Consider the following 24783-nt stretch of genomic DNA (forward strand, 5'->3'; position numbering starts at 1 on the left):
TGTGTCTGAGGAATCCAGCGACTGTTAACTGGGGGTGTCAGATGTCACTTGTGATGAAGTGGATGACTGTGTTAACCAATCGACGACGGCAGATGGGTTGCTGGTCGAGACACGACCGCTAGCTGATAACGGGAGCTCAGGCCTCTCGCTGCGACTCCTGCTGCCACTCGTCCCTAGTCTGCTGCGACCTCTGCCTAAAGGATTTATGCCTCTGTCACTCCTCTGTGCACGTCCTGACACTTCTCTACCTGACATACTTAGTGCGTATATGAGGGGAGTGCAATACGCTTCACTACTCTTAAAAGTGTATTTGTCTTGAACAGCAGCAGGTGATTATTTTTGCTTGAACTTTCACAGTATGCAGGCCCTTGACCGATTAACAATAACAAAATAGTACACTACTTAGATGTAGGTATGCAGTATGCACTGATGAGGGCAGAAAAATGTGCTACAATACCCCCAAAAACTCTGTATTTTTGTAAAACGCCAGCTGGTGAATACTGTTGCTTGGACTTTCAAAGTATGTAGGCCCTTGACAGATTAACAGGTACAAAATGGTACACTACTTAGATGTACGTATGCGTTATGCACTGATGAGGTCAGAGAAATGCATTACAATATGCCTAAAAACTCAGTATTTTTTTAAAACACCAGCTGGTGAGTAATTTTGCTTGGACTTTCACAGTATGTAGGCCCTTGACAGATTAACAGGTACTAAATGGTACACTACTTAGATGTACGCATGCGGTATGCACTTATGAGGGCAGAAAAATGCAGCACAGTCCGCTGAAAAAACATATTTTTGCACAGCAACAGAAAACAACAGTGCAGCACCACAAAAAAAAGAAAAATGTGTATTTAACCCAAAATTGCACTCTGTCACAGAGTATTAAGAATGGTGTGAACTGCTGCTGGGTATTATACGTCTACAAACTAGAGTAGGCAGCAGACGATTTCTTGTGGGAAAAATACCCAGAATTGTGCTGAAAAATCACTCCTGCCTCCTGTGATAAGGTTCATGAAGTGAAGGAAGCTTGTTGATATGTATGAGGCAATGAAAAGCTATCTGCCCCTCTGATAACATGTTGAATAACGTGGCTGGGAGGTTAATCGCTGACATAAAAATCCTTCTCAGTGACAACAAGCAAAGCACTGTACTTCTCTCTGTCCACAATGCTGATGTAACTAGCAGTTGGATGTGGAACGCAGCGGTATGATCAATTCAGCGTGTCTGTGTAACATACAGAGACACGCAGCCGTCCTCTCTCTCTGCAGTGAATGGCAGGAAATGAGCAGCCGCAAAATGACTGCCGATTATATAGGGCTGTGACATCACAGGGGTCAATGAATGCTGATAGGCTGCATCCTGCATGTCATTCAGGGTCATCACGCCTACCTCCCTTCCCGCCTTGCCTTCCAGCCTTCCCAGCATCCCCTGCCCCATGTACTGACATGTGGATCCGCCATTTTAGGTGTCCCGAAGCCTGGAACACTGTTAAACGGAGTTTAATGAAGCCAATCGCGCGCGCAGCGACATTCGCATTCGTTGCGAATCGAATAAATCATGATATTCGTAACAAATTCGGGTTTGTCTGCTTCGATTCGCTTATCTCTACCTATAATGTTTCCTTCCAGTGTGCTTTCTTTACATTTTTGCCAAGATTTTTGTCTGGTCAACCTAAGATTGTCTTGTCATTAAATCCTGTTTGCGTAATGCCACTGTAATTCTTACAGCCAGACAGTTAGTTAAAATGTTTTTCAGGATGTTCTTCATGTTCTATGGTGTACTTTGTAAGTTTCTCTTGAAGCGCATGAGGGCCCCAAAATTTAAGGTGGCACCTTGGTAGTTAAATTGCTGTGGATGGAGGTGTCTCTATGTTATCTTGATTTGTCCCAGGGTGTAGCCACGGAGGAGGACTCGAATTCTTGTCACGGGAGAAATGCTAGAAGCCAATGGGCCCCGTGACTCTAGACCGGGTGCGAAATGATAGCCTACAGCAGTACCGGCTCACCGTTAGGAGTTCCCTTGAAGTTGTACTGCTGCAGCCCATGGTGTACAGCAAAGTCTTGTTATATGTTTGTTTGTCTTGTTCATTTGTCATTCCAAAAGCAGTTACAAAGCAACTAAACCATACCACAATTACTACAAATACCTAGTTGGCCGCCGGCCCCGTGATCAACAGTAATCAGACCCAGAGCGAACACGCTCTGGGGACTGATTACAAACGGGGTGCCGCGTGCAAGATCACGGGGGTCCCCAGCGCCGGGTCTCCCATGATCAGGCATCTCATCCCCTATCCTTTGGATAGGGGATAAGATGTCTAAGCACCGGAGAACCCCTTTAACCCCTTAAGGACCCAGCCATTTTACACCTTAGGACCCGGCCATTTTTTGCACATCTGACCACTGTCACTTTAAACATTAATAACTCTGGGATGCTTTTAGTTATCATTCTGATTCCGAGATTGTTTTTTCGTGACATATTTTACTTTAACTTAGTGGTAATTTTTTTGGTAACTTGCATCCTTTCTTGGTGAAAAATCCCAAAATTTGATGAAAAATTTGAAAATTTAGCATTTTTCTAACTTTGAAGCTCTCTGCTTGTAAGGAAAATGGATATTCCAAATACATTTTTTTTTATTCACATATAATAGACAATATAATTGACGAGTTTTTACTTTTGGAAGACACCAGAGGGCTTCAAAGTTCAGCAGCAATTTTCCAATTTTTCACAAAATTTCAAAACTCACTATTTTTCATGGACCAGTTCAGGTTTGAAGTGGATTTGAAGGGTCTTCATCTTAGAAATACCCCACAAATGACCCCATTATAAAAACTGCACCCCTGAAGTATTCAAAATCACATTCAGCCAGCGTTTTAACCCTTTAGGTGTTTCACAGGAATAGCAGCAAAGTGAAGGAGAAAATTCACAATCTTCATTTTTTACACTCGCATGTTCTTGTAGACCCAATTTTAGAATTTTTACAAGGGGTAAAAGGAGAAAATGTATACTTGTCTTTGTAGCCCAATTTCTCTCGAGTAAGCACATACCTCATATGTCTATGTAAAGTGTTCGGCGGGCGCAGTAGAGGGCTCAGAAGCGAAGGAGCGACAAGGGGATTTTGGAGAGTACGTTTTTCTGAAATGGTTTTTGGGGGGGCATATTGCATTTAGGAAGCCCCTATGGTGCCAGAACAGCAAAATAACCCCACATGGCATACCATTTTGGAAACTAGACCCCTTGAGGAACGTAACAAGGAATTAAGTAAGCCTTAATACCCCACAGGGGTTTCACGACTTTTCCATATGTAAATTTTTTAAATATTTTTGTTCACTAAAATGTGTGTTTCCCCCCAAATTTCACATTTTTGCAAGGGTTAATATCAGAAAATACCCCCCAAAATTTGTAACCCCATCTCTTCTGAGTATGGAGGTACCCCATAAGTTCCCCTGAAGTGCACTACGGGTGAACTACAATGCTCAGAAGAGAAGGAGTAATATTTGGCTTTTTGAGAGCAAATTTTGCTAGGGGGGCATGTCGCATTTAGGAAGCCCCTATGGTGCCAGAACCGCAAAATAACCCCACATGGCATACCATTTTGGAAACTAGACCCCTTGAGGAACGTAAAAAGGAATTAAGTGAGCCTTTATACCCCACAGGGGTTTCACGACTTTTCCATATGTAAATTTTTTTTTTTAAATTCCCTAAAATGTGTGTTTCCCCCCAAATTTCACATTTTTGCAAGGGTTAATATCAGAAAATACCCCCCAAAATTTGTAACCCCATCTCTTCTGAGTATGGAGGTACCCCATAAGTTCCCCTGAAGTGCACTACGTGCGAACTACAATGCTCAGAAGAGAAGGAGTAATATTTGGCTTTTTGAGAGCAAATTTTGCTAGGGGGGCATGTCGCCTTTAGGAAACCCCTATGGTGCCAGAACCGCAATATAACCCCACATGGCATACCATTTTGGAAACTATACCTCTTGAGGAACGTAATCACGACTTTTCCATATGTAAATTATTATTTTTTTCCAGTAAAATGTGTGTTTCCCCCCAAATTTCACATTTTGCAAGGGTTAGTAGCAGAAAATACCCCCAAAAATTTGTAACCCCATCTCTTCTGAGTATGGAGGTACCCCATAAGTGGACGTCAAGTGCACTGCAGGAGCGCCACAATGCTCAGAAGAGAAGGAGTCACATTTACAAACTTTGCTGAAATGGGGGGGGGGGGGGGGATATGTCGCATTTGGGAAGCCCCTATGGTGCCAGGACAGCAAAAAAAAAACACATGGCATCACATTTTGGAAACTAGACCCCTTGAGGAACGTAACAAGGGGTAAAGTAAGCCTTAATAACCCACAGGGGTTTCACGACTTTTGCATATGTAAAATAAAAAAATAAAAATTTCACTAAAATGTGGGTTTTCCCCAAAATTTTACATTTTTACAAGGGTTAATAGCAGAAAGGACACCCCAAAATTTGTAAATACATTTCTTTGGAATAAGGATATACCTTAATTTTTTATGATTTTCGCTCCGCGGGTGCACACCAGGTCTTGGAGTGGGAAGTCAGTCAGGGGCCTTGAGCTTATTATAGCAGCCAGGATGTGGGACCCCCCCTCAAGGAGCATTAATGGGGGGAGCACTGAGCCCTAAAATAGGGAACACTATGGGGGACAACGGGCCGTAACTGGGGTAGACAGGTGGGGTACAGAGGCCCGTAATATGGGGTACAGTGGGCCAGAAAACTATAAATCATAAAATAATAAAACAGGCTATGTTCCCAGAATGATGACCCAGAGCATAGCCAAAACTAAAAAAAATATGCCCGCCCCAAACCCTATGCTCTGAGTCATCATTCTGGGAACGTGATGTGTGTGGCCGTCCCTAACCTGTTGCCTCAAATGCGCACCCGCTCAGGTGGAGAGAGAGCGCTGCACATTTGAGGCAACATAAAAAAAGTCCCCGATGATAGTGACTCAGTGACCTATGACCCATTTCTGAAAAAAACACCCCAGAGGTCTTATCAGGTTTTTTTTTTCAGTTTTTTGGGGCAATTTAGTGGTTTATGGGGGTTAAAATTTGGAATGTACTCTGGACTTTGTACATTGGTCAAATTATGGAAAATTAAAATGTAAAGGGAAAATTTTGTGCTCCATGGAAGTGTGATACTCCCTGAAGCAGCCTATGCAGAGGCCCGGATTATCTGGGCAAGTGTCACACTGATACGTGGTGTCCTTCCGTCTCCCCTTCTTGTGACACACTCTGCATCTTTTCTGGTATCGTCCCGACTTTCCACTGTGGGGGATCACACCTGGAAAGTGCTGGCCTGGGACGATCCTGGCGCCTACAACTCCAGACCCTTGGGAAGTCCGGCCTGATCTTTCCCGGTCAGCAAAGATCAGGAACCTTAGGACTTCTTCTTGGTACTGGAGGAATGTCCCTGTGTTGCCAGCGTACTGGGATAGTACAAAAGCGTTCTACATGGCAACCTGTACCATGTAGACGGCAACTTTTTTGTACCATGCCCGTGTTTTCCGCATGGCGTTGTATGGCTTGAGGACTTGATCTGAGAGATCAACTCCCCCCATATACCGATTGTAGTCCAGAATCGCACAGTGCACAGGGACAGGGGTGCTGCCATTCCCATGAATAGTGGTGAGCATAAGGACATCCCTCTTATCCTTATACTTCACCAACAACAGGTTATCATGGGTGAGGGCACGGGACTCACCCTTGGGGATAGGCGTCTTGACCAAATTTAGAGGGAGGCCTCTCTGGTTCCTCCGCACGGTCCCACAAGCGGACGTGGATCTGGCGACAAGGGATGTGAAGAGAGGGATGCTGGTATAAAAGTTATCCACGTACACGTGGTAACCCTTATCCAGCAATGGGTGCATAAGGTCCCAAACGATTTTCCCGCTAACACCCAGAGTGGGGGAACAATCTGGGGGTTCAATACGGGAATCTCGTCCCTCATACACTCTAAACTTGAGAGTGTACCCGAGTTTATAGAGCTTCACGCCATACCGCGCCCGCTTCGAGGGAATATACTGGCGGAAGATGAGTCTCCCCTTAAAACTGATGAGAGACTCATCTACCGAGAGGTCCCTGAGCGGTACATAGGCCTCCAAAAATTTGGCCCCAAAGTGATCGATGACCGGCCTCACTTTGTAAAGCCGGTCATGGGCGGGATCACCTCGGGGCAGACATGCCTCATTATCCGCATAATGCAGGCATTTCCGAATCGCCTTGTACCGCTTCCGTGTCATCGCCATACTGTAAAACGGGGTCTGGTAGAGGACGTCCCCGCTCCAGTAATGACGAGCACTTGGTTTTTTGTCCAGGCCCATATGCAGCGTGAGGCCCCAAAATGTCCTCATTTCCGCTGCATCAATGGCGCGCCATTTATTGGACCTGGCCAAAAACAAATCTGGGTGGTGGGCAATGAACTGCTGGGCATACAAGTTCGTTTGCTCCACCATTAGATTGACCAGGTTGTCACTGAAAAAAAACTTTAAAAAGTCCAGATCAGTGAAGCCAGCCGTGTCAATCCGGATTCCTGAGTCGCCAACAAACTTTTTTTTTTACTTTTATGTTACTTTTACTTTCAGTTTATCTACCTTTCCCTAAGGGACACACTTTCCCTGCACTAGGGGGGCAATCGTCTTCTGTGAGGGGGCTCTGGAGCACAGAGGGGGGGGTTCCGGTCCTCTTCACACAGCTTTGCCCGCTGACTGAACTCAGCGAGCGCGCAAAGCTGCGTGAGAGGTCCGTTGACCCCTCCTCTGCCGCGCTGCTATTGGCCGGACGATCGCCGGCCAATAGCAGCGTTGCTGGGGTGGTCACAGTATTGTCACCGCACCCAGCAACCGAAGGTGATTGGCGGTGTATCGTACACCGCTGATCACCTTCTTTTTTGCGGGTCATCGCGTCACAAGTGACCCGAATACCCGGAATCGGAGCAGATCGCTTGCATGATTTCACAAGCGATCTGTGACGATCGCCGATATGTGGGGGTCCCGGGACCCCCCTCGGCGTCTGCCCTGGATCCCTGCTGAAGGATTTCAGCAGAGATCCGCTTCCGTTCTCCGCCGGGTGAGTGCGGAGACCAGGAAAAGACCATGACGTATGCATACGTCATGGGTCCTTAAGACCTAGGGTGTGATGACGTATGCATACGTCATCGGTCCTTAAGAGGTTAAAAAGATGTGAGAGGCTCGTCATTTTCATCATAGGTATACCTCAACTATGAGAGACATAATGAGAAAAAAAATCCAGAAAATCACTGTCTGATTTCTAAAGAATTTATTTGCAAATTATGGTGGAAAATAAGTATTCGGTCACCTACAAACAAGCAAGATTTCTTTCTCTCACAGACCTCTAACTTTTTTTATCAGTATAAAACCTCAAACCTCAAACAGTCATACTCCAAACTCCACTATGGCCAAGACCAAAGAGCTGTCAAACGACACCAGAAACAAAATTGTAGACCTACACCATGGCTGGGAAGACTGAATCTGCAATAGGCAAGCAGCTTGGTGTGAAGAAATCAACTGTGTGAGCAATTATCAGAAAATGGAAGACATACAAGACCACTGATAATCTCCCTCGATTTGGGGCTCAAGATCTCAAAATGATCAGAAGAATGGTGAGCAAAAATCCCAGAACCACACAGGGGGACTTAGTGAATGACCTGCAGAGAGCTGGGACCAAAGTAACAAAGGCTACCATCAGTAACACACTAAGCCACCAGGGATTCAAATCATGCAGTGCCAGACTTTTCCCCCTGCTTAACCCAGTACATGTCTTAGTCTGTCTAAAGTTTGCTAGAGAGCATTTAGATGATCCAGCAGAGGATTTTGAGAATGTCATTTGGTCAGATGAAACCAAAGTAGAACTTTTTGGTAAAAGCTCAACATGTGTTTGGAGGAGAAAGAATGCTGAGTTGCATCCAAAGAACACCATACCTACTGTGAAGCATGGGGTGGAAACATCATGCTTTGAGGCTGTTTTTCAGCAAAGGGACCAGGACGACTGATCCATGTTAAGGAAATATGGGGCCATGTATCATGAGATTTTGAGTGAAAACCTCCTTTCATCAGCATGGTCATTGAAGATGAAAATTGGCTGGGTCTTTCAGCATGACAATGATCCCAAACCCACCACCCTGGCAACGAAGGAGTGGCTTCGTAAGAAGCATTTCAAGGTCCTGGAGTGGCTTAGCCAGTCTCCAGATCTCAACCCCATAGAAAACCTTTGGAGGGAGTTGAAAGTCTGCGTTGCCCAGCGACCACCCCAAAACATCACTGCTCTAAAGGAGATGTGCATGGAGGAATGGGATAAAATACCAGCAACAGTGTGTGAAGACTTACAGAAAACATTTGACCTCTGTCATTGCCAACAAAGGGTATATAACAAACTATTGAGAAGAACTTCTGTTATTGACCAAATACTTATTTTCCACCATAATTAGCAAATAAATCATTTAAGAATCAAACAATAAGATTTTTTTTATTTTTTTTTCTCATTATGGCCCTCATTTACTATTGCAAACCCAACATGTTTTGTCGGGTTGTGCGTCAGAAATTCTGTCTGCGCCAGATTTTACACCGGAATTTGCACCAGAATTGAAAACACCCCTACTAACTCTCCATTTTGCTAATAAAACCTAAAAGGGGGGCGTGGCCCAACATATTTATTAAGGTTTCCACATAAAATGTGGTGGATTTGAGCTGAGGAAAAACAGATCAGAGCATGTGTAAAAAAAAAAAAAAGCATAGGGAAAGTGGAAAATGTAGTGAAACCTTAATAAATACTTAATAAAACCCACAAAAAAACCTACACTCCACTCTTAGTAAATAAGGGCCTATGTCTTTTATAGTTGAGTTATACCTATGATTAAAATTACAGGCCTCTGTCATCTTTTTAAGTGGGAGAACTTGCACAATTGGTGGCTGACTATACTTTTTTGTCCCACTAAACACAATGAAAAGCAGGTGGTAGTTGGAAGCAGTTGGCTCCTTTTAGTGTGTGAAAGGTGGCGCTAAGTTACTTAGTATATGTCATTTTTATTTCATGACTAAATGTCATTATATTTCCTTAGAGTAGTGTTCTTTTGTAGTTAAGTATGTATTAAAAGAAATGTATATTCAGTAAGTCACAGCAAGAGATAAGTAAACTTTTGAAAACTTCAACTTACTGGTTTCTCCAAGTGAAAACGGCATGGATTTTTCCAAATGTTCCAAAAATGACCTTTCTTGGAAGTAGCAACAGGTTTTGATACTAGCAAGTAAAGAAGATGGCATGGATTTTTTATAAGCATTCCAAAATCATACATTTATTGGGAGTAGTAACAGAATTGGTGTTCATAAGTAGTAAAGAAATAGCTTTTATATAAAAAGCCCAAAAAATTAGCCCTATTTTGGGGAATGATGGGTTGTGTACGTGTAGGCCAAGATGGAAGTAGGGTGATGGGGGATTTTTTCTCTAGTAGTTGCCAGCGTACAGCAGGTGGTGGCTGTCTGATGTTACTAGTATACAGCATGAGATGGTGGACTGATGTTACTTGGCACAGATTCTTTTTCAAATTTCTTCCAGTCTGAGGAAGAGGAAGATTTTTCCTGGGCCTTATTCCCCATAGGCAAATCCCAGAAATGAATTAAATATGTCCAGAGCGAGGGTCTGATTAAAGATGTTGAAGTTCCATCCACTTTTAAGGGACCAAGGACCTTTTTCTTGGATGATACCAAGAAGTGTCTATTGAACAGAGAATTCAAGAATCCGAAGAAACCTCTGGTATTGGCCAAGAGGTTTTGAACACTCTATCCCATCTCAGAGGAAGACTCTTCCTCTTTCTTAACAAACTATTGTCCCAGCTGAGGATGGGTCCAACCTTAGAGATCCTATGGAGATTGCTCTTAAGAGAGCTTATTGAACGGCTTCAAGCTCTAACATCGTTGCCTCTGCCACTCGTGATGTCAGTAGGTCTCTCAAGAAGTGGTTATCCCAGGATCAAGATTACATGGATTCTGGGGTCAAGCATGATGATATCTTGGATAGCTTCAAGAGAATCAATCTAACTGTGCATTATTTAGTGGATGCTGCATCTCAGCAAGTAACCCTAGCTTCTAGGGAGATGGCCCTTTTCCAATGGTCCCTGGACCCTCAAATTTTTCTACAGATAACCAGGATGTGAGCCACCCTGTAGGTGGACCTGATGGCCACATGATGCAATACCAAGCTCAAGAATTTCTGCTCCCTATATCCAGTGGACAAACCATTGGCGGTGGATGATATGTCCATTCCTTGAACTTTCAGTTTAGCTTATGTGTTACCTCCAGTACCTATGATTCCAAAGGTGTTGAGGAAGATCAGACAGGATCGGGCTTCCGTAATATCAATGATACCGTCCTGGCCCAAGAGATTCTGCTTTGCCCAACTCATATAGACGAGTCGAGGGACATACTGGACACTGCATCTCAGACAGAACCTCGTGTCTCAGAGGACACAATTCTGTCACAGTCTGAGATCCTACAACCTACCTGACAGCCTGGAGGTTGATCACTCCCCAGGGGTTATTTTAATAGGGTTTTAGACACATTGGCTAATGTACAGTGCTTAGGCCATGGATGGGGTATAATCCATTAAAATTCCACTTGTGTAATGTGAAATATGCTCCCAGATGTCTGTTTGGATCCCAATTTGATGTCATAATTAAAGGGCTTCCTGAATACAAAGTAAAGTCTTTGCTTCAGCCCATGTCTGGGAGTAGATGGGACATAAATGGGACATTTAGAAGAGATTTCTCTCCTCCAAGATCTAGACATGGCCGTCTGTCTGGTCATGGCAGAGGCTTCAGAAACCAAAGTTCCAAATCTTCCAAAAATTCAGCCAAAAAATGAGATTTGATGTGTTGTGTCTTCCTGTGGGGTGGGTGGGAGTCTTCATCATTTTCTTCTGGCTTGGGAGGATCTAGTAAAGGACCAGTAGAACTCTCCAACAGTGCCCTGGAGATTTAAATTCTAGAGGCTTCTATTTTGGATTTGCCCGTGTTAAGGGCAGTCAAACCTGTAGCCCCTTCTGAAGTAGGAAGAGGAGTTTATACTCCTGTTTTTTTTGTCCCCAAGCCTTTAGAAAAATTCTGATTAATAATCGACCTAATATATTTCAACCAGTTTATAATGAAGAAGAAGTTCTAGATGGAGACGATCCGCACAGTGAAGATGATTCTACAAGAGGGAGACTCCCTTGCGTTCTTAGATCTAAAGGACGCATACTTCCACAATCCCATTCATCTGTCCTTTTGGAAGTTCCTGAGGATTGCAGTATGGGTTCAGGGTACTCTTTTGCATGTCCAATTGAGAGTTCTTTCCTTTGGCATATCCACTGCCTCCTGCCTGTACGAAGGTTGTGTTCTCTGTGGTTGCCATGAGAAATAAGGGTTAGACTGTAAGACTGACTGATATTAGCAGAGTCAGATGATTTATAAAGAAATCAGACAGAGGATACTCTTCAACTCTTAAGCCAACTAGGCTGGATTGTAAATTGGGAACAGGATCATTTCTTGGATTCAAGATCGATTGTATCCAGATGAGTGTAAGGATCCGGACTGGTAGCAGGAAGCGGTACTGGAAGTGGATCCCCTGTGTCAGTGAGGGAATGGCGTGGACCGTACCGGAGGATCGGTTCTAAGCAGTGGCGTCTCCAGCATTCAAATTTAGGGGGGGCACATGGGGGGCCAGTGACAAAAGTGGGGGGCAATTTTAAAACGTGTGTATGTGTGTGTGTGTATATATATATATATATATATATATATATATATATACACACACACACATATATATATTTATATATATATATATATATATATATATATATAAACACACAATGATTTTTTTTCCGTTTTTGCCATAGATTTTTGGGTAAATGACTGATGTCATTATAAAGTAGAATTGGTGGTGCAAAAAATAAGCCATCATATGGACTTTTAGGTGCAAAATTGAAAGGGTTATGATTTTTAAAAGGTAAGGAGGAAAAAACAAAAGTACAAAAACGGAAAAACGCTCGGACCTTAAGGCGTTAAAACTTTTGGACACTACCATCAACTTTGATAGCGGCATCTAAAGTGTTAATGTCAGACATCAGCCTGATTGGTGATGTCTGGCATTAGCCGAGGGTTCTAGCTAATGATTTATACAACACAGTGGGAGCAGGCACTGTGCGTACACATACGCCTTGTGTCCTTAGGGCTCATTTACACGGATGGATCCCCAGCATATTTTACGCTGTGGATCCCCCGACAATGCACACATCGCGGCTGCTCTCGGCCTAGTTCAGAGAGCAGGAGGAGCGGCCATGATGTGTGCGAGTATACACATCAAAGCGTGTCTGCTCGTAGCGGAGGATTGCCATTATGAGCAGGCACAGATAGAGGCAGCACTGTAGGGTCCATTGTCGGCGGATCCGCAGCGTAAAATACACTGCGGATCCACCCCTGAATGAGCCCTTAGGATACGCTCACACGTACAGGATCTGCTGCATATTTTCTGCAGCTGATTTTGCTACCTATTGAAGCTAATGGGTTGCAAAATCAGCAGCACAAAATATGCAGCAAAAATATGCAGCAGATCCTGTACATGTGAATGTACCCTTGAGGGGTTAATGAGGGGTTAATGTGTTCACATGTTGTCCTTCCAGAGGGGTCACTTTCCCTCCTGCAGTGTCCACAGGTCTCCAACAGGACACATTACCAGAACAATTTATGGAAAAATCGCGGCAAAAATTGCGCTGTTTTACCGCGATTTACGAAAAATCGCGGTAAAAGCGCGCAATTTTTGCCGCAATTTTCCCCAAAAATTGTTGTGATAATGTGACCTGTTGGAGATCTGTGGACACTGGAGGAGGGAAAGTGACCGCTCTGGACTGCTACCATACACATTACTCAGCCCCGGGTTATACTGCTGATCAGGGGGAGAGAGGCAGGACATGGGACATCACTCACCTCATATGAAGCCTGTCAGCTCTCGACCCTTCCTCTCCTGTGCTGGGGGCAGAGCCATCAATGTATTGGGACATCCCTATATATTTTAAATTGGGGGGGCCCAAGGGGGGGCACGGCCTGATCTAGGGGGGCCATGGCCCCCTCTGGCCCCCCCCCTAGCGACGCCACTGGTTCTAAGTAGTTACTGGTTTTCACCAGAGCCTGCCGCAAAGCGGGACGGTCTTGCTGCGGCGGTAACTACCAGGTCGTGTCCTCTGGTAGCGGCTCAGCCTCACTAACTGCTGAGATAGGTGTAGTATAGAAGGGACAGGCAGAGGCATAGTCAGACATAGCAAAAGGTCAGGGCAGGCAGCACAGATTCAGAGGCGGTAGTCGTTAGCAACGGGTTCGGCAACAGACAAGGAGTACACAGTAAACGCTTTCTCTTGGGCACAAAGGCAACAAAGTTCCGGCAAGGGGAGGAAGGGGCAGGATACATTTATAGGGACAGCTATTATTGGATTGGGCCAGGCACCAATCAATGGTGCACTGGCCCTTTAAATTTTACACAGTGCGTGCGCCCTATAGTGCTGGGACGCGCGCGCTGGGAACCACGTGACAGAGGAGAGAGTCGAAGCGTATGCAGGTAAGTGAGGATAGGACGCGGGACGCGCGCGGGGACATCCCGCAGCGCGGACCGCGTCCCCGCCGGTGACAGAAACAGAGTGTCCCCGGTCAGCGAGTCTGACCGGGGCACTCTGCGGGGACAAACGCAGTGAGCGCTCCAGTCCAGGAGCAGGGGCCGGAACGCTCAGCGTTACAATGAGACTGTTCCTCTCTCATGAAAGATCGCCTTGCAGAAGGTATGACGTGTGGTGGACCATTACAGAAGTGGCCCTTCTGTACACTGCTTGGTCCTTTCAGGTGGACTCAGTCCCAGTCCCCTGGCCCCCACACTCCTCAGGACTCTCATCCCAACATTTTTATACAAATGGTTAATGTGTTGTATTTCAGTGAATATGTCTTTAAGTCCTGTAACCAGGGAAGGTGTCAGTGACCAGGTGATTTATGGGTGACCTATAGGACCCCTTCAAATTGCTCCCTAATAAACCAGGGAGGAGCTAGCCTAGTCAGTTTAGACCTTGCTGAGGTTGGTTTCCTGAGGGAGACCAAAGGCCTAATAATGCAGGCACACTTCCACCAACCATGAAACCCCTTCAGGTGAAAGTCAAAACCTAGTAAGCAATCACATGGTAGAAGTCTAGTCAGTCACAGTCAAGTCTAAAGTCAGCGTGGGATTGCATAATTCAGTCCAAGTCCACTACAAGTCCCAGCGAGTCCTCAAGTCTCCTAAAGTCAATGGTCATCCCCTTGGCCTAACTGAGCTTTAAAGACTATAACATATGTCTACCTCAGTAAAGCTGCCATTGTTCCGTAACCATGCACCGGAGTGATTATTTGCCCTGCGCCTGGCCCAGGAACTAGTGGCGGTGTAGAGGATAACCACACCCTGGAGACACGAACACAAGGGATTAATGCCATCTGCCCCTAGGGTTAATAACATCTGCCCTACCATCACACCCTCACCAGAGAAGTATTTATGAGAGTGGATTAGAGTGGATCATACTTATCTCCGGTGCTTCCGGCAGTGGTTGGGGAGCATACATGCTTCAAATGATAATTCAGGTAACATGGAAGCCTGTGGAGAAGACCCTGTCATTGAATGTTAGTGAGTTGAGAGCGATCTATCTGGCTCTATGTCACTTTGCCCCTTACCTTTCAAGACATTGAAATCAAGTCGGACAATATTGCTTCTGTCTTCTACATCAATAAACAGGACACACCAGATTGAAAAAGCTACTCAGGGAAGATCAGACAGGATCAGGCTTCGGTAATATCAATTATACCCTTCTGGCCCAAGAGATTCTGCTTTGCCCAACTCATATCGATGAGTCGAGGGACATCCTGGACACTTCCTCTCAGACAGAACCTGGTGTCTCAGGGGACACAATTCTGTCACAGTCTGAGATTCTACAACCTGACAGCCTGGAGGTTGATCACTCCCTATTAATGGCCAGGGGTTATTTTAGGGTTTTAGACACAATTGATCATACAAGACGTGAAGCCACTAACAGATCCTATGCCAGAATAAGATTTTTTTGTATTCTTGGTGTATGTCTAAAAGTATTGATCCCTCCGTACCATCCAAACCAGAAATTTTAGATTTTCTCCAGGAGGTAATTGACAAAGGCTTGTCTCTGAGTACCTTAAAGGTACAAATCTCTGCTCTCTGAACATTTCTTCAAAGAAGATTATTTCTGATTCCAGAAGTCAAAGCCTTCATAAGGGCGGTCTCTGGTTTAGGACCAAAAGTACTAAAGCCAGCCTCTCCTTGGGACTTATCCCTTTGAATGAGGAGATTGACCTAAAATTGCTATAATTGAAGACAGCTTTCCTCCTAGCCATAACTTTGTCAAAGAGAGTGGGAGAACTTCAGGCTCTTTCTTCTAGGGAGCCATTTACTGTCTTTTTTCTGAACAAGGTCCTTCTTAGATTGTTACCCACTTTCCAAAACACAAACCAATTATTTGCTTTACCTTCTCTTCCACCAGAGGAAAAGGAATGTCTGAGAAATCTGGACATTGTACACTGTCTCCAGGTTTATCTAGATGGAACATCTGCTTTTAGAAAAGAAGAAAACCCGCAGGTATGCAATAGAGGCAAGAGGAACTTTAGAGGGATTAAACCCTCCAGCATTTAATAAAGCTCATTCCACTAGACCTATTGGATCTTCTTGAGCAGAAGAATACTCTGTACCCATTGAGCAGATTTGTTTGTCTACCACCTGGACAACTGCTCAAATGTTTTTTTTGTTAATATAATATAGCGAAGATGAGATTTAAATCTGATTTCCTTTATTCTCCTCCAAGCACATGGCTCCCTCCCTAGTTTAGTTCAGTCTATTTCTTCTTTATAATTTACTCTGGTGAGTGAAGCTATTGTGCCCATTCTGTGGGCAGGGGAATTTATTTGTATTAAAAATTCCATTTACTTTTATTGCTATAAAAAATGTTGCTATTTAAACTTCCTTTGAGACTAAGGGAAAACAGATTATCTTTCAAATCTAATCTTCCTAAAACCTAGATCAGGAATGGATTCTGGTTACTGGAGAATTGTGGCTCCTGTTTACACACACACACAAACACACACACGTTGTCTGTTTTTCTTTTTTCCCTATCTCTGTCCTATTTCTATCCATATATCTGTCTCACTCTGTCTGCCTGTCTGTCCCTCTCTCTAACCTGGGGTTATCATGTGATATGCTGGTCACCTGACCCCACCACCCCATGGTCCTTCTGCTTCATCTGGGTTCCAAAATGCCATGCTTTTTACGTTATTTTCTGTGCCTTTACTGGTTTGGTAAAAGTTTGAGAGTTCTGTGAGCCAAGCACGCAGGCAGTGTTCCCACACATTAGGCGCAGGCAGTGTTCCCACACATTAGGTGCAGGCAGTGTTCCCCCACATTAGGCAGGCAGTGTTCCCCCACATTAGGTAGGCAGTGTTCCCCCACATTAGGCAGGCAGTGTTCCCCCACATTAGGCAGGCAGTGTTCCCCCACATTATGTAGGCAGTGTTCCCCCCGTCTTAGTTTCTATGGGCGCACGCACGGGACATCAATGTTTCTAAACTTAATGCATGGCCGCAGGGAGTTAATAGTGATGTGGGGAACTGTCCCGTCGCTACAGGACAGGCAAACACCGGCTCTGCTCGAGGCCCCAAGCAATTGCTTGGTTTGCCTGTCCTGTTGCGACAGGCCTGGAGTCGGGTGTGTGTCTTGACCTCCGCTGAACCCGCCAGACTGACTCACCGAACCCCTGGAGTTCGATCAAACCCAGGTTAAGAACCACTGCATTAGATGGTGCTATGGTAAATATAAAGGCCTTCAAAGTATCAAATTCATCAAGAATTGTGAACAAATTATTTAATATCCTTAGTTATCACTAAAACATGCTGAGGTTCAGAACCCCAAAAAGCTCCATATACCTCTGCATAAAATCAAAGGTATACAGAGGTACAGCATAGACTCCATAGCAGCCCTTCTGTAGCACCATACAAAATGCAGCCATTGTCAACCTTTGCCACTTATGTTCACATGCAAGAATGAACTATTACATCCTTGGATATGTTCTAGGATAGTCCTGCAACAAAATATTAACTTTAAATGCCATATTTTATCTGTGGCCTCTGGGGTAGAAGTAAATAACCTCTTGATGCAGCCATATTCTGGTTATGCAAATGTCCAAACCAAGGTAGGTTATGTCATAAACATTCACTAAACCAGCAAAAGAGACTGTAGTGAGGCATATTTTGCTAGATTCTCACCTTAGTGATAGTTGGTTTCCCACATGATCTAAAAAAAAGAAAGATTATTTGTAAGTTTAAGAGTTGAATTCTGATTCCCACCCACCTCCTACCTCCCTCCACTTTTTAAATACAAAGTTTCCTTTCCTCAAAAGACCACCACTATCCATGCTATCACTTACATTTGTTTCTTCTCTTTTTCAGGACAAGGCAGCAGACAAGGACATTAACCATAAGAATGCCAGAAACTAGTGCAGAACCTGCCACAATCAGAAGCAATACTGGGAGCTCTACCCTGGCTGACAGGAGACCTGTAGGTAAAGAAGGAATGAAATTATTGCTCAAAGTAACTATCATTATGACTCAATCATGGTGATATAACATAGATGTGTTACTGCTAAAAATAGATTTAGATGACTTACCTGTTATAACAGAAGTTTGACTGACTTCACTTTGCTTGGTGCTGACTTTTAGCCTCAGACTACCATTGCCATCTACACTGCGCGTGTCCAACAGAAGAAAACGAGACGAATTGGCATAGAATCGTCCATCTTGATCTTGAAAGTTAAAGCCAGAGGGAGGCCGACTTTGGATGACTAGTAGAAGTAGGAGGGATAATCCAGAGATGTGGGGTGAACTAACTGGAGAGTCTGGTGGGACTAAAAGGTGAGAAATCAACTTGTTAACCCTGAGCTCCATATAAGCAAAATATCTATTATTTTCCCCTAAACTGTTCACTTCCATTATTCACTGCATGAACCTACATATCCACTTCTAGGCACACACTTCTTTAACTAACTGAAAATTACCAGTTATTCTAGTTATAGTCAGACTAAGCATCCCTATTTTTGTTTTCTGGTTGTCTTTTCTTCACAGGAAGAATGCAGTGTGTCCTCTAGAAGAAAGAAAACTTTTTAAAAAAAAAGAAGCATTGCTGCATTAAAAGGAAGAACAGACTGTATGTTTGAAATTGAGGCTTTGTGGATACAGATTCATCCTTCGACCATTGCTTTTTAAATACTACTATAACAATATAAGTTTTCTGAATGTAATGGATAAGAATGAGCTGTCTTTAGCTAAATTATTTTATACAAGCTACAAAAGTAGGTCTACTTACTGCTGAATCAACTACAGTTCCAACTCCAACATCAGTCTATAATATTTTAGTATGCATTCTTTTATTTTATTACCCCAGCCTATATGGATGTTCTCCTTATACTGTAAAATATTTACTCATTATTCTATTAAACCCAATATTGAACTGTATGCAGCATGGGTATGAATTGTATTTTATGCTTTTTACAATGTTACATGAATATCGTTACCTTTCTAAAAACTATTGACTTAAAAAATCCAACACTATCTACCTGCTAAGGTAACCTGGGGTCACTGTACACCCTTGGTACTTACAATGAATGGTCAGCAGCTCTTCATCTTTATCTTTGCTTTTCTTATTATTACAGTTTTCTCCAACAATGTCTGCCAGAGACAGGCTGCTGGTACTCCCTGGGGATACTGGTAGCATAAATGGGGGATCTTTACCAAGCCCTACCTCCTGCTTTACACCATTTAGGTACCAAGTGAGGGAAGAGCCACTTGATTCACAGAACATTCCATGATTATCACCCTTTAAAAATGGCTTTCCAAGAACTGAAATAAGCGAGAGAGAGAGAGAGAGAGAGAGAGAGAGATAGAGAGAGAGAGTTATTAAAAGCATCTGAAGATGGAAGCAAGATGGATTAATAATGTGCTAAACATGAAACATGATTAAACAATGAAACAGATAGAAAACTGAAGCAGTTTTTTTCACTTTTACTTTTATTTTAATTGTACTTTTATCCAATTCTGTGTGGATTCCATGAAGAAACCACTTTGAGTAATGCATCATGCAATACCAAGATCTGTATCAGAAGTCCAAGGGTGTGCCTCAGAGGCTGAATTTTCAGCTTCTTTTAGGTTAGGTTCACACTATGCAATTCCGCATTGAAATTCCAGGTAGAAATTCTGCTTACCAAAATGTATAGTATAGTGAACGGGTTTCCGTTCACAAATTCACACTTCGGGATTTGTGAAGCGGAATTTGTGAATGGAAAATCTGCTTAAAAAAATTTCCGCCTGAAGAATGGCGTTGCTCAGGCGGAAATACTTGTGGAACACATTGCAGTCTATTGGAGACTGCACGGTCAGTGTCTGCACGGTCCTAGCGCCGACTGATTCAGTCAGTGTTAGCCGCACTCGGAATCTCCAGGAAATTTTCTGTGCGGAGATTCCGCAATGTGAACCTAATCTTAGGGCTGTATTTTACACATAGTATTCCGGTCAGTATTTTGCTTAGTAAGTTGTTCAGATTTTTTTTTACCAAATCAAGGAGTGTAATTAACACAGAGAAAAACTATAAGGCTAGGTTTCCACTTGTTTTTTTTTAACACCTAAAACAATGCCAACAAAAACACCAGAAAAACCGCCACAGCTTTTTCCTGCATTTCGGCAGTTTTTCTGGCGTTTTTTCTTGCGTTTTCCGGGTGTGTGGAAACAGCCAAATTTGTCCCCTGTGGCAGTTTTTTCACTGCCTTCAGGGTACCACTCTGTGGGTCGGATGCTGAGTGCCCGGTCCACAGAGTGTAAGGAGATGAGGGGTAATGTACAGCATCACTGCTCACCTCCCCCGGCCGTATAGTATACAGGGGTGCTGTCAGGATCCAGACTAGCGGCTGGTGAGGACACTGGAGTTGGATCCTCTGTGCCAGAGAGGCAATGGCACGAGTCGTACTGGGGGATCGGTTCTAAGTAGTTACTGGTCTTCACCAGAGCCCGCCGCAAAGCGGGATGGATTTGCTGTGGAGGTAACTACCAGATCGTGTCCCCCAGTAGCGACTCGACCCCTCTGGCCGCTGAGACAGGCGTGGTACAAAGGACAAGGCAAAGGCAAGGTCAGATGTAGCAGAAGGTCAGGGCAGGCAGCAAGGTTCATAGTCAGGGGCAACGGTTTCTCAGGGCACAAGACAACAAGATCCGGCAGGGACAGGAAGGGAAAGTGGGTTTTTATAATGTAGGGAGTGTTTGGAACTGATTGGGCCAGGCACCAATCAATGGTGCACTGGCCCTTTAAATCTGAGAGACCCGGCGCGCGCGCCCTAGAGAGCGGGGCCGCGCGCGCTGGGACTGAGCAGGAGGACGGGACTGGTGAGTGACACGGGATGTGACCCGCGGGCGGGCATGTCCCGCAGCGGGGATCGCATCCCCTCCGAGGGACACAGAGCAGCGCTCCCGGTCAGCGAGTCTGACCGGGGCGCTGCAAGCAGGCATGTAACGCCGCGAGCGCTCCGGGGGAGAAGCGGGACCCAGAGCGCTCGGCGTTAACTCTTTTTGGAGCCCAGGAACCTATGGATGAGCTCCTTATCGAGGATATTGTCCTCGGGCTCCCAAGACCTCTCTTCGGGGCCACAATTCTCCCAGTCAACAAGAATTTTTTTTTACCTCTGACGACCTTGGAGGCGAGGATTTCTTTTACCGAGAAGACGTCAGAGGACCCAGTGACAGGAGCAGGAACGGTGACCTTGGGGGAAAAGCGGTTAAGAATGAGAGGTTTGAGAAGGGATACATGAAAGGAGTTAGGAATACAAAGAGAAGGAGGAAGATGGAGCTTGTAGGAGACAGAGTTGATTTGACTTTTGACTCTAAATGGCCCGAGGTAACGAGGACCCAGCTTGTAGCTAGGGACACGAAACCAAATATATTTGGCAGAGAGCCACACTTTGTCACCAGGGGCAAAGACAGGAGGAGTTCTTCTCTTCTTATCCGCATGTTTCTTCATGCGAGAAGAGGCCAGTGAGAGCGACTTTTGGGTCTCTTTCCAGATAGAGGAGAAGTCCAGGGTCAATTCATCTACGGCAGGAACTACAGATGAAGTGGGGATGGGGAGGGGGGGAAGCGGGTGACGGCCATACACCACAAAGAATGGAGACTTGGCGGATGAGTTTTTGAAATTGTACGAGAATTCAGCCCAGGGTAACAAGTCGACCCAATCATCTTGGCGGGAGGAGACAAAACGCAGGTAGTCACCAAGGATCTGGTTCACTCTCTCCACTTGCCCATTGGACTGCGGGTGGTAGGCAGAAGAAAAATTCCGATTTAATCTTCAATTGAGTGCAGAGGGCTCTCCAGAATTTTGAGATGAATTGAACACCTCTATCAGAGACGATATGCGTGGGAAGTCCGTGGAGACGAAAAATGTGCAAAAAGAATTGAATGGATTTTTTTTATTCCAGCGTGACCCGCCAAGTGGGAGGAATGACCCCATTTGAGAGTCCAGAGGCGAAGACGTGGAGGGACATAAGTTTTTTCTGGAGGAACTGGCACAAGGGAAGCGGGAGCAGCAGAAATCAGAAACTCAGGAGGGATGATGTGTTGAGGAGTGGCTTCAGCTTCTGTGGCATCGGTGGAACGTGATAGGGCATCCGCCCTGACATTCTTGTCTGCATGATGAAAATGGATCTGGAAATTGAAGCGGGCAAAGAACAACGACCACCTGGCCTGGCAAGGATTTAAGTGCTGGGCGGACTGTAGGTAGGACAGATTTTTGTGGTCAGTGTAGATAGTGATAGGGTGAAGGGATCCTTCCAGGAGATGTCTCCACTCCTCTAGTGCCAACTTAATGGCCAACAATTCACGGTCACCAATAGTTCCTTTCAGGAGAAGAAAAAGTTTTTGAGAAAAAAACGCAGGTGACGTTTTTTCCTTTAGCGGTTTTTTGAAGAAGGACCGCCCCGACTCCTATCGAAGAGGCGTCTACCTCAAGGAAAAATGGTTTCAGAGGATCGGGCCTAGTCAAGACTGGGGCGGAGGTGAAGGCGGCCTTAAGGCAAGTAAAAGCTTCTTCCGCTTGGGGAGGCCAGGATCTCGGATTTGCATCTTTCTTTGTTAGTGCCACAATGGGAGCCACGATAGTGGAGAAGTGGGGGATGAACTGACGGTAGTAATTAGAGAATCTGAGGAAGCGCTGGATAGAACGAAGTCATGAGGGGCGTGGCCAATCCAAGACCGCGGAGAGCTTGTCGGGGTCCATTTGAAGACCTTGTCCTGAGACCAGGTATCCCAGGAAAGGAAGACAGCTACGTTCAAAGAGGCACTTTTCAGTTTTGGCGTAGAGATGGTTAACACGGAGGCACTGAAGCACTTGGCAAACATGGAGGCGGTGTTCCTCTAGGTTGTAGGAGAAGATTAATATGTCATCAAGATAGACCACTACGCAGGTACACAATAAGTCCCGGAAGATTTCATTGACAAAGTCTTGAAAGACTGCAGGGGCGTTGCAAAGACCAAATGGCATGACGAGGTATTCGAAGTGGCCATCTCTGGTGTTAAAAGCGGTTTTCCACTCAAGCCCCTAAGGTCAAGCTTAGTAAAAATCTTTGCTCCGCGCAGACGGTCAAAGAGTTCCGAGATGAGAGGCAGAGGGTATCGGTTCTTTACAGTGATTTTATTGAGGCCGCGGTAGTCAATGCAAGGGCGTAGTGACCCGTCCTTCTTGGCAACAAAGAAGAATCCTGCTCCAGCAGGAGAAGACTTCCTGATGAAACCTTTCTTGAGATTCTCCTGAATGTACTCCGTCATGGCCTTAGTTTCTGGAGCGGAGAGAGGGTAAATCCTGCCACAGGGCGGTGTGGTACCAGGGAGCAAGTCAATAGGACAGTCGTAGGGCCTATGTGGTGGTAAGGCATCTGCCTGCTTCTTGCAAAAGACGTCAGAAAAGTCCCGATAGGCCTTCGTAAGGCCAAGCAATGGAGAAGCGATGGAGACTTGGCTAGTAGGTACCGACTTAAGGCAACGTGTGTGGCAGGAAGAGCCCCAGGATTTAATGTCCCCAGTGGACCAGTTGAGGGTAGGAGAGTGACGCTGAAGCCAGGGCAAGCCTAGAAGGATGTCAGAGGTGCAGTTTGGCAGAACCCCCACAGTCATGTGCACGGGTTCTGTGCGGTAACACACAGTGCAATTCAGGTTTTCTCCGTTTACCGAAGAAATGAAGAAGGGCTTGACAAGACGGATAACAGGGATGTTAAACCGGTTGATGAAGGAGGCTTTAATGAAGTTTCCTGCTGAACCAGAGTCCAAGAAGGCCTCCGCAGAGAAGGAGGCTTTAGCGGCTGGAGAAATCCATACTGGAATAGTCAGGCGTGGAGAGGAAGAATTTACACCCAGTGACGCCTCTCCCACGTTCACTAGGTGCGAGCGTTTCCCTGACGCGGAGGACGAAGAGGACAGTCCTTTAAGAAATGTTCAGAGCTCGCACAGTATAAGCATAAGTTCTCGTTCCTTCAGCGAGTCCTCTCTTGCTGGGTCAGGTGAGACCGGTCCACTTGCATGGCCTCCTCAGCAGGAGGCACAGTAACAGGCTGTAAAGGATGCTGGAAGAGAGGAGCCAGGTGTGGGTTTTTTGCCTGGTGCGAACAAGATCTTTCTCCTGGCAGAGCTCCTGACGTCTTTCAATGTAGCGCATATCAATGCGGGTAGCCAACTGGATGAGTTCAGTCAGGGAGGAGGGTATCTCTCGTGCGGCCAGACAATCCTTAATGTGGCTGGATAAACCTTTTTTAAAGGTTGCGCAGAGAGCCTCATTGTTCCAGGCCAACTCAGAGGCCAAAGTACGAAATTTTATGGCATATTCGCCCACTGTAGAATCTCCTTGGACAAGGTTCAACAAGGCTGTTTCCGCGGATGAGGCACGGGCAGGTTCCTCAAAGACACTGCGGACTTCAGAAAAGAAGGACTGGATGGAGGCAGTGGCAGGATCATTGCGGTCCCAGAGCGGCGTGGCCCAGGCCAAGGCCTTCCCGGATAGTAAACTGACCACGAACGCCACCTTAGACCGTTCTGTGGGGAACTGGTCCGACAACATCTCCATGTGCAGTATACATCACAGTGATCATCCCTCTCTGCTTCCAGCTTGTGTGGTGTAAAGAAGGCTCTGATACTACTGTGTGAGACTGGCGTACAAATTTTCGCATATGCTAATTTCCACATAAGCGAATTACCATTTATGCTAATTTTTGTATATGCTAATTTCCGCATATGTGAATTTTTGTTTATGCTAATTTTTTATATGCTAATTTTCGCATATGCTAATTTTCACATATGCGAAAATAAAACGCCAATATTACGAATATGAGAATTTAGCGAATATATGACGAATATTCGTCCATATATTCACGAAATATCGCAAATTTGAATATGGCCTATGTCGCTCAACACTAGTGAGGACACTGGAGGTGGATCCTCTGTGCCGGAGAGGCGATGGCGCGGGTCGTACTGGGGGATCGGTTCTAAGTAGTTACTGGTCTTCACCAGAGCCCGCTGCAAAGCGGGATGGATTTGCTGCGGCGGTAACTACCAGGTCGTGTCCCACAGTAGCGACTCGACCCCTCTGGCCGCTGAGACAGG

General features: G+C 45.2%; 1 protein-coding gene across 8 annotated transcripts in view; it reads right to left on the reverse strand.

The window, feature by feature from the left end:
- The window catches only part of TMEM25 (transmembrane protein 25), a 216472-nt gene that overhangs the window by 67407 nt on the left and 124282 nt on the right, over window positions 1–24783 (reverse strand). For 7 of the 8 annotated variants that reach the window (XM_056544130.1, XM_056544129.1, XM_056544134.1 and 4 more), the window contains 4 exons: window positions 18757–18996; window positions 17769–18005; window positions 17529–17657; window positions 17368–17395 (listed from right to left, as the gene is read on the reverse strand). In XM_056544130.1, the coding sequence (XP_056400105.1) occupies window positions 17368–17395; window positions 17529–17657; window positions 17769–18005; window positions 18757–18996 (634 nt within the window). Of the gene's footprint in view, window positions 1–8541; window positions 9288–17367; window positions 17396–17528; window positions 17658–17768; window positions 18006–18756; window positions 18997–24783 lie in introns of those variants that run through there. The other variant, XM_056544135.1, reaches the window with a different exon arrangement.

Source organism: Hyla sarda, chromosome 10 (genome assembly GCF_029499605.1).
Source record: "Hyla sarda isolate aHylSar1 chromosome 10, aHylSar1.hap1, whole genome shotgun sequence".
NCBI lineage: Eukaryota > Metazoa > Chordata > Amphibia > Anura > Hylidae > Hyla > Hyla sarda.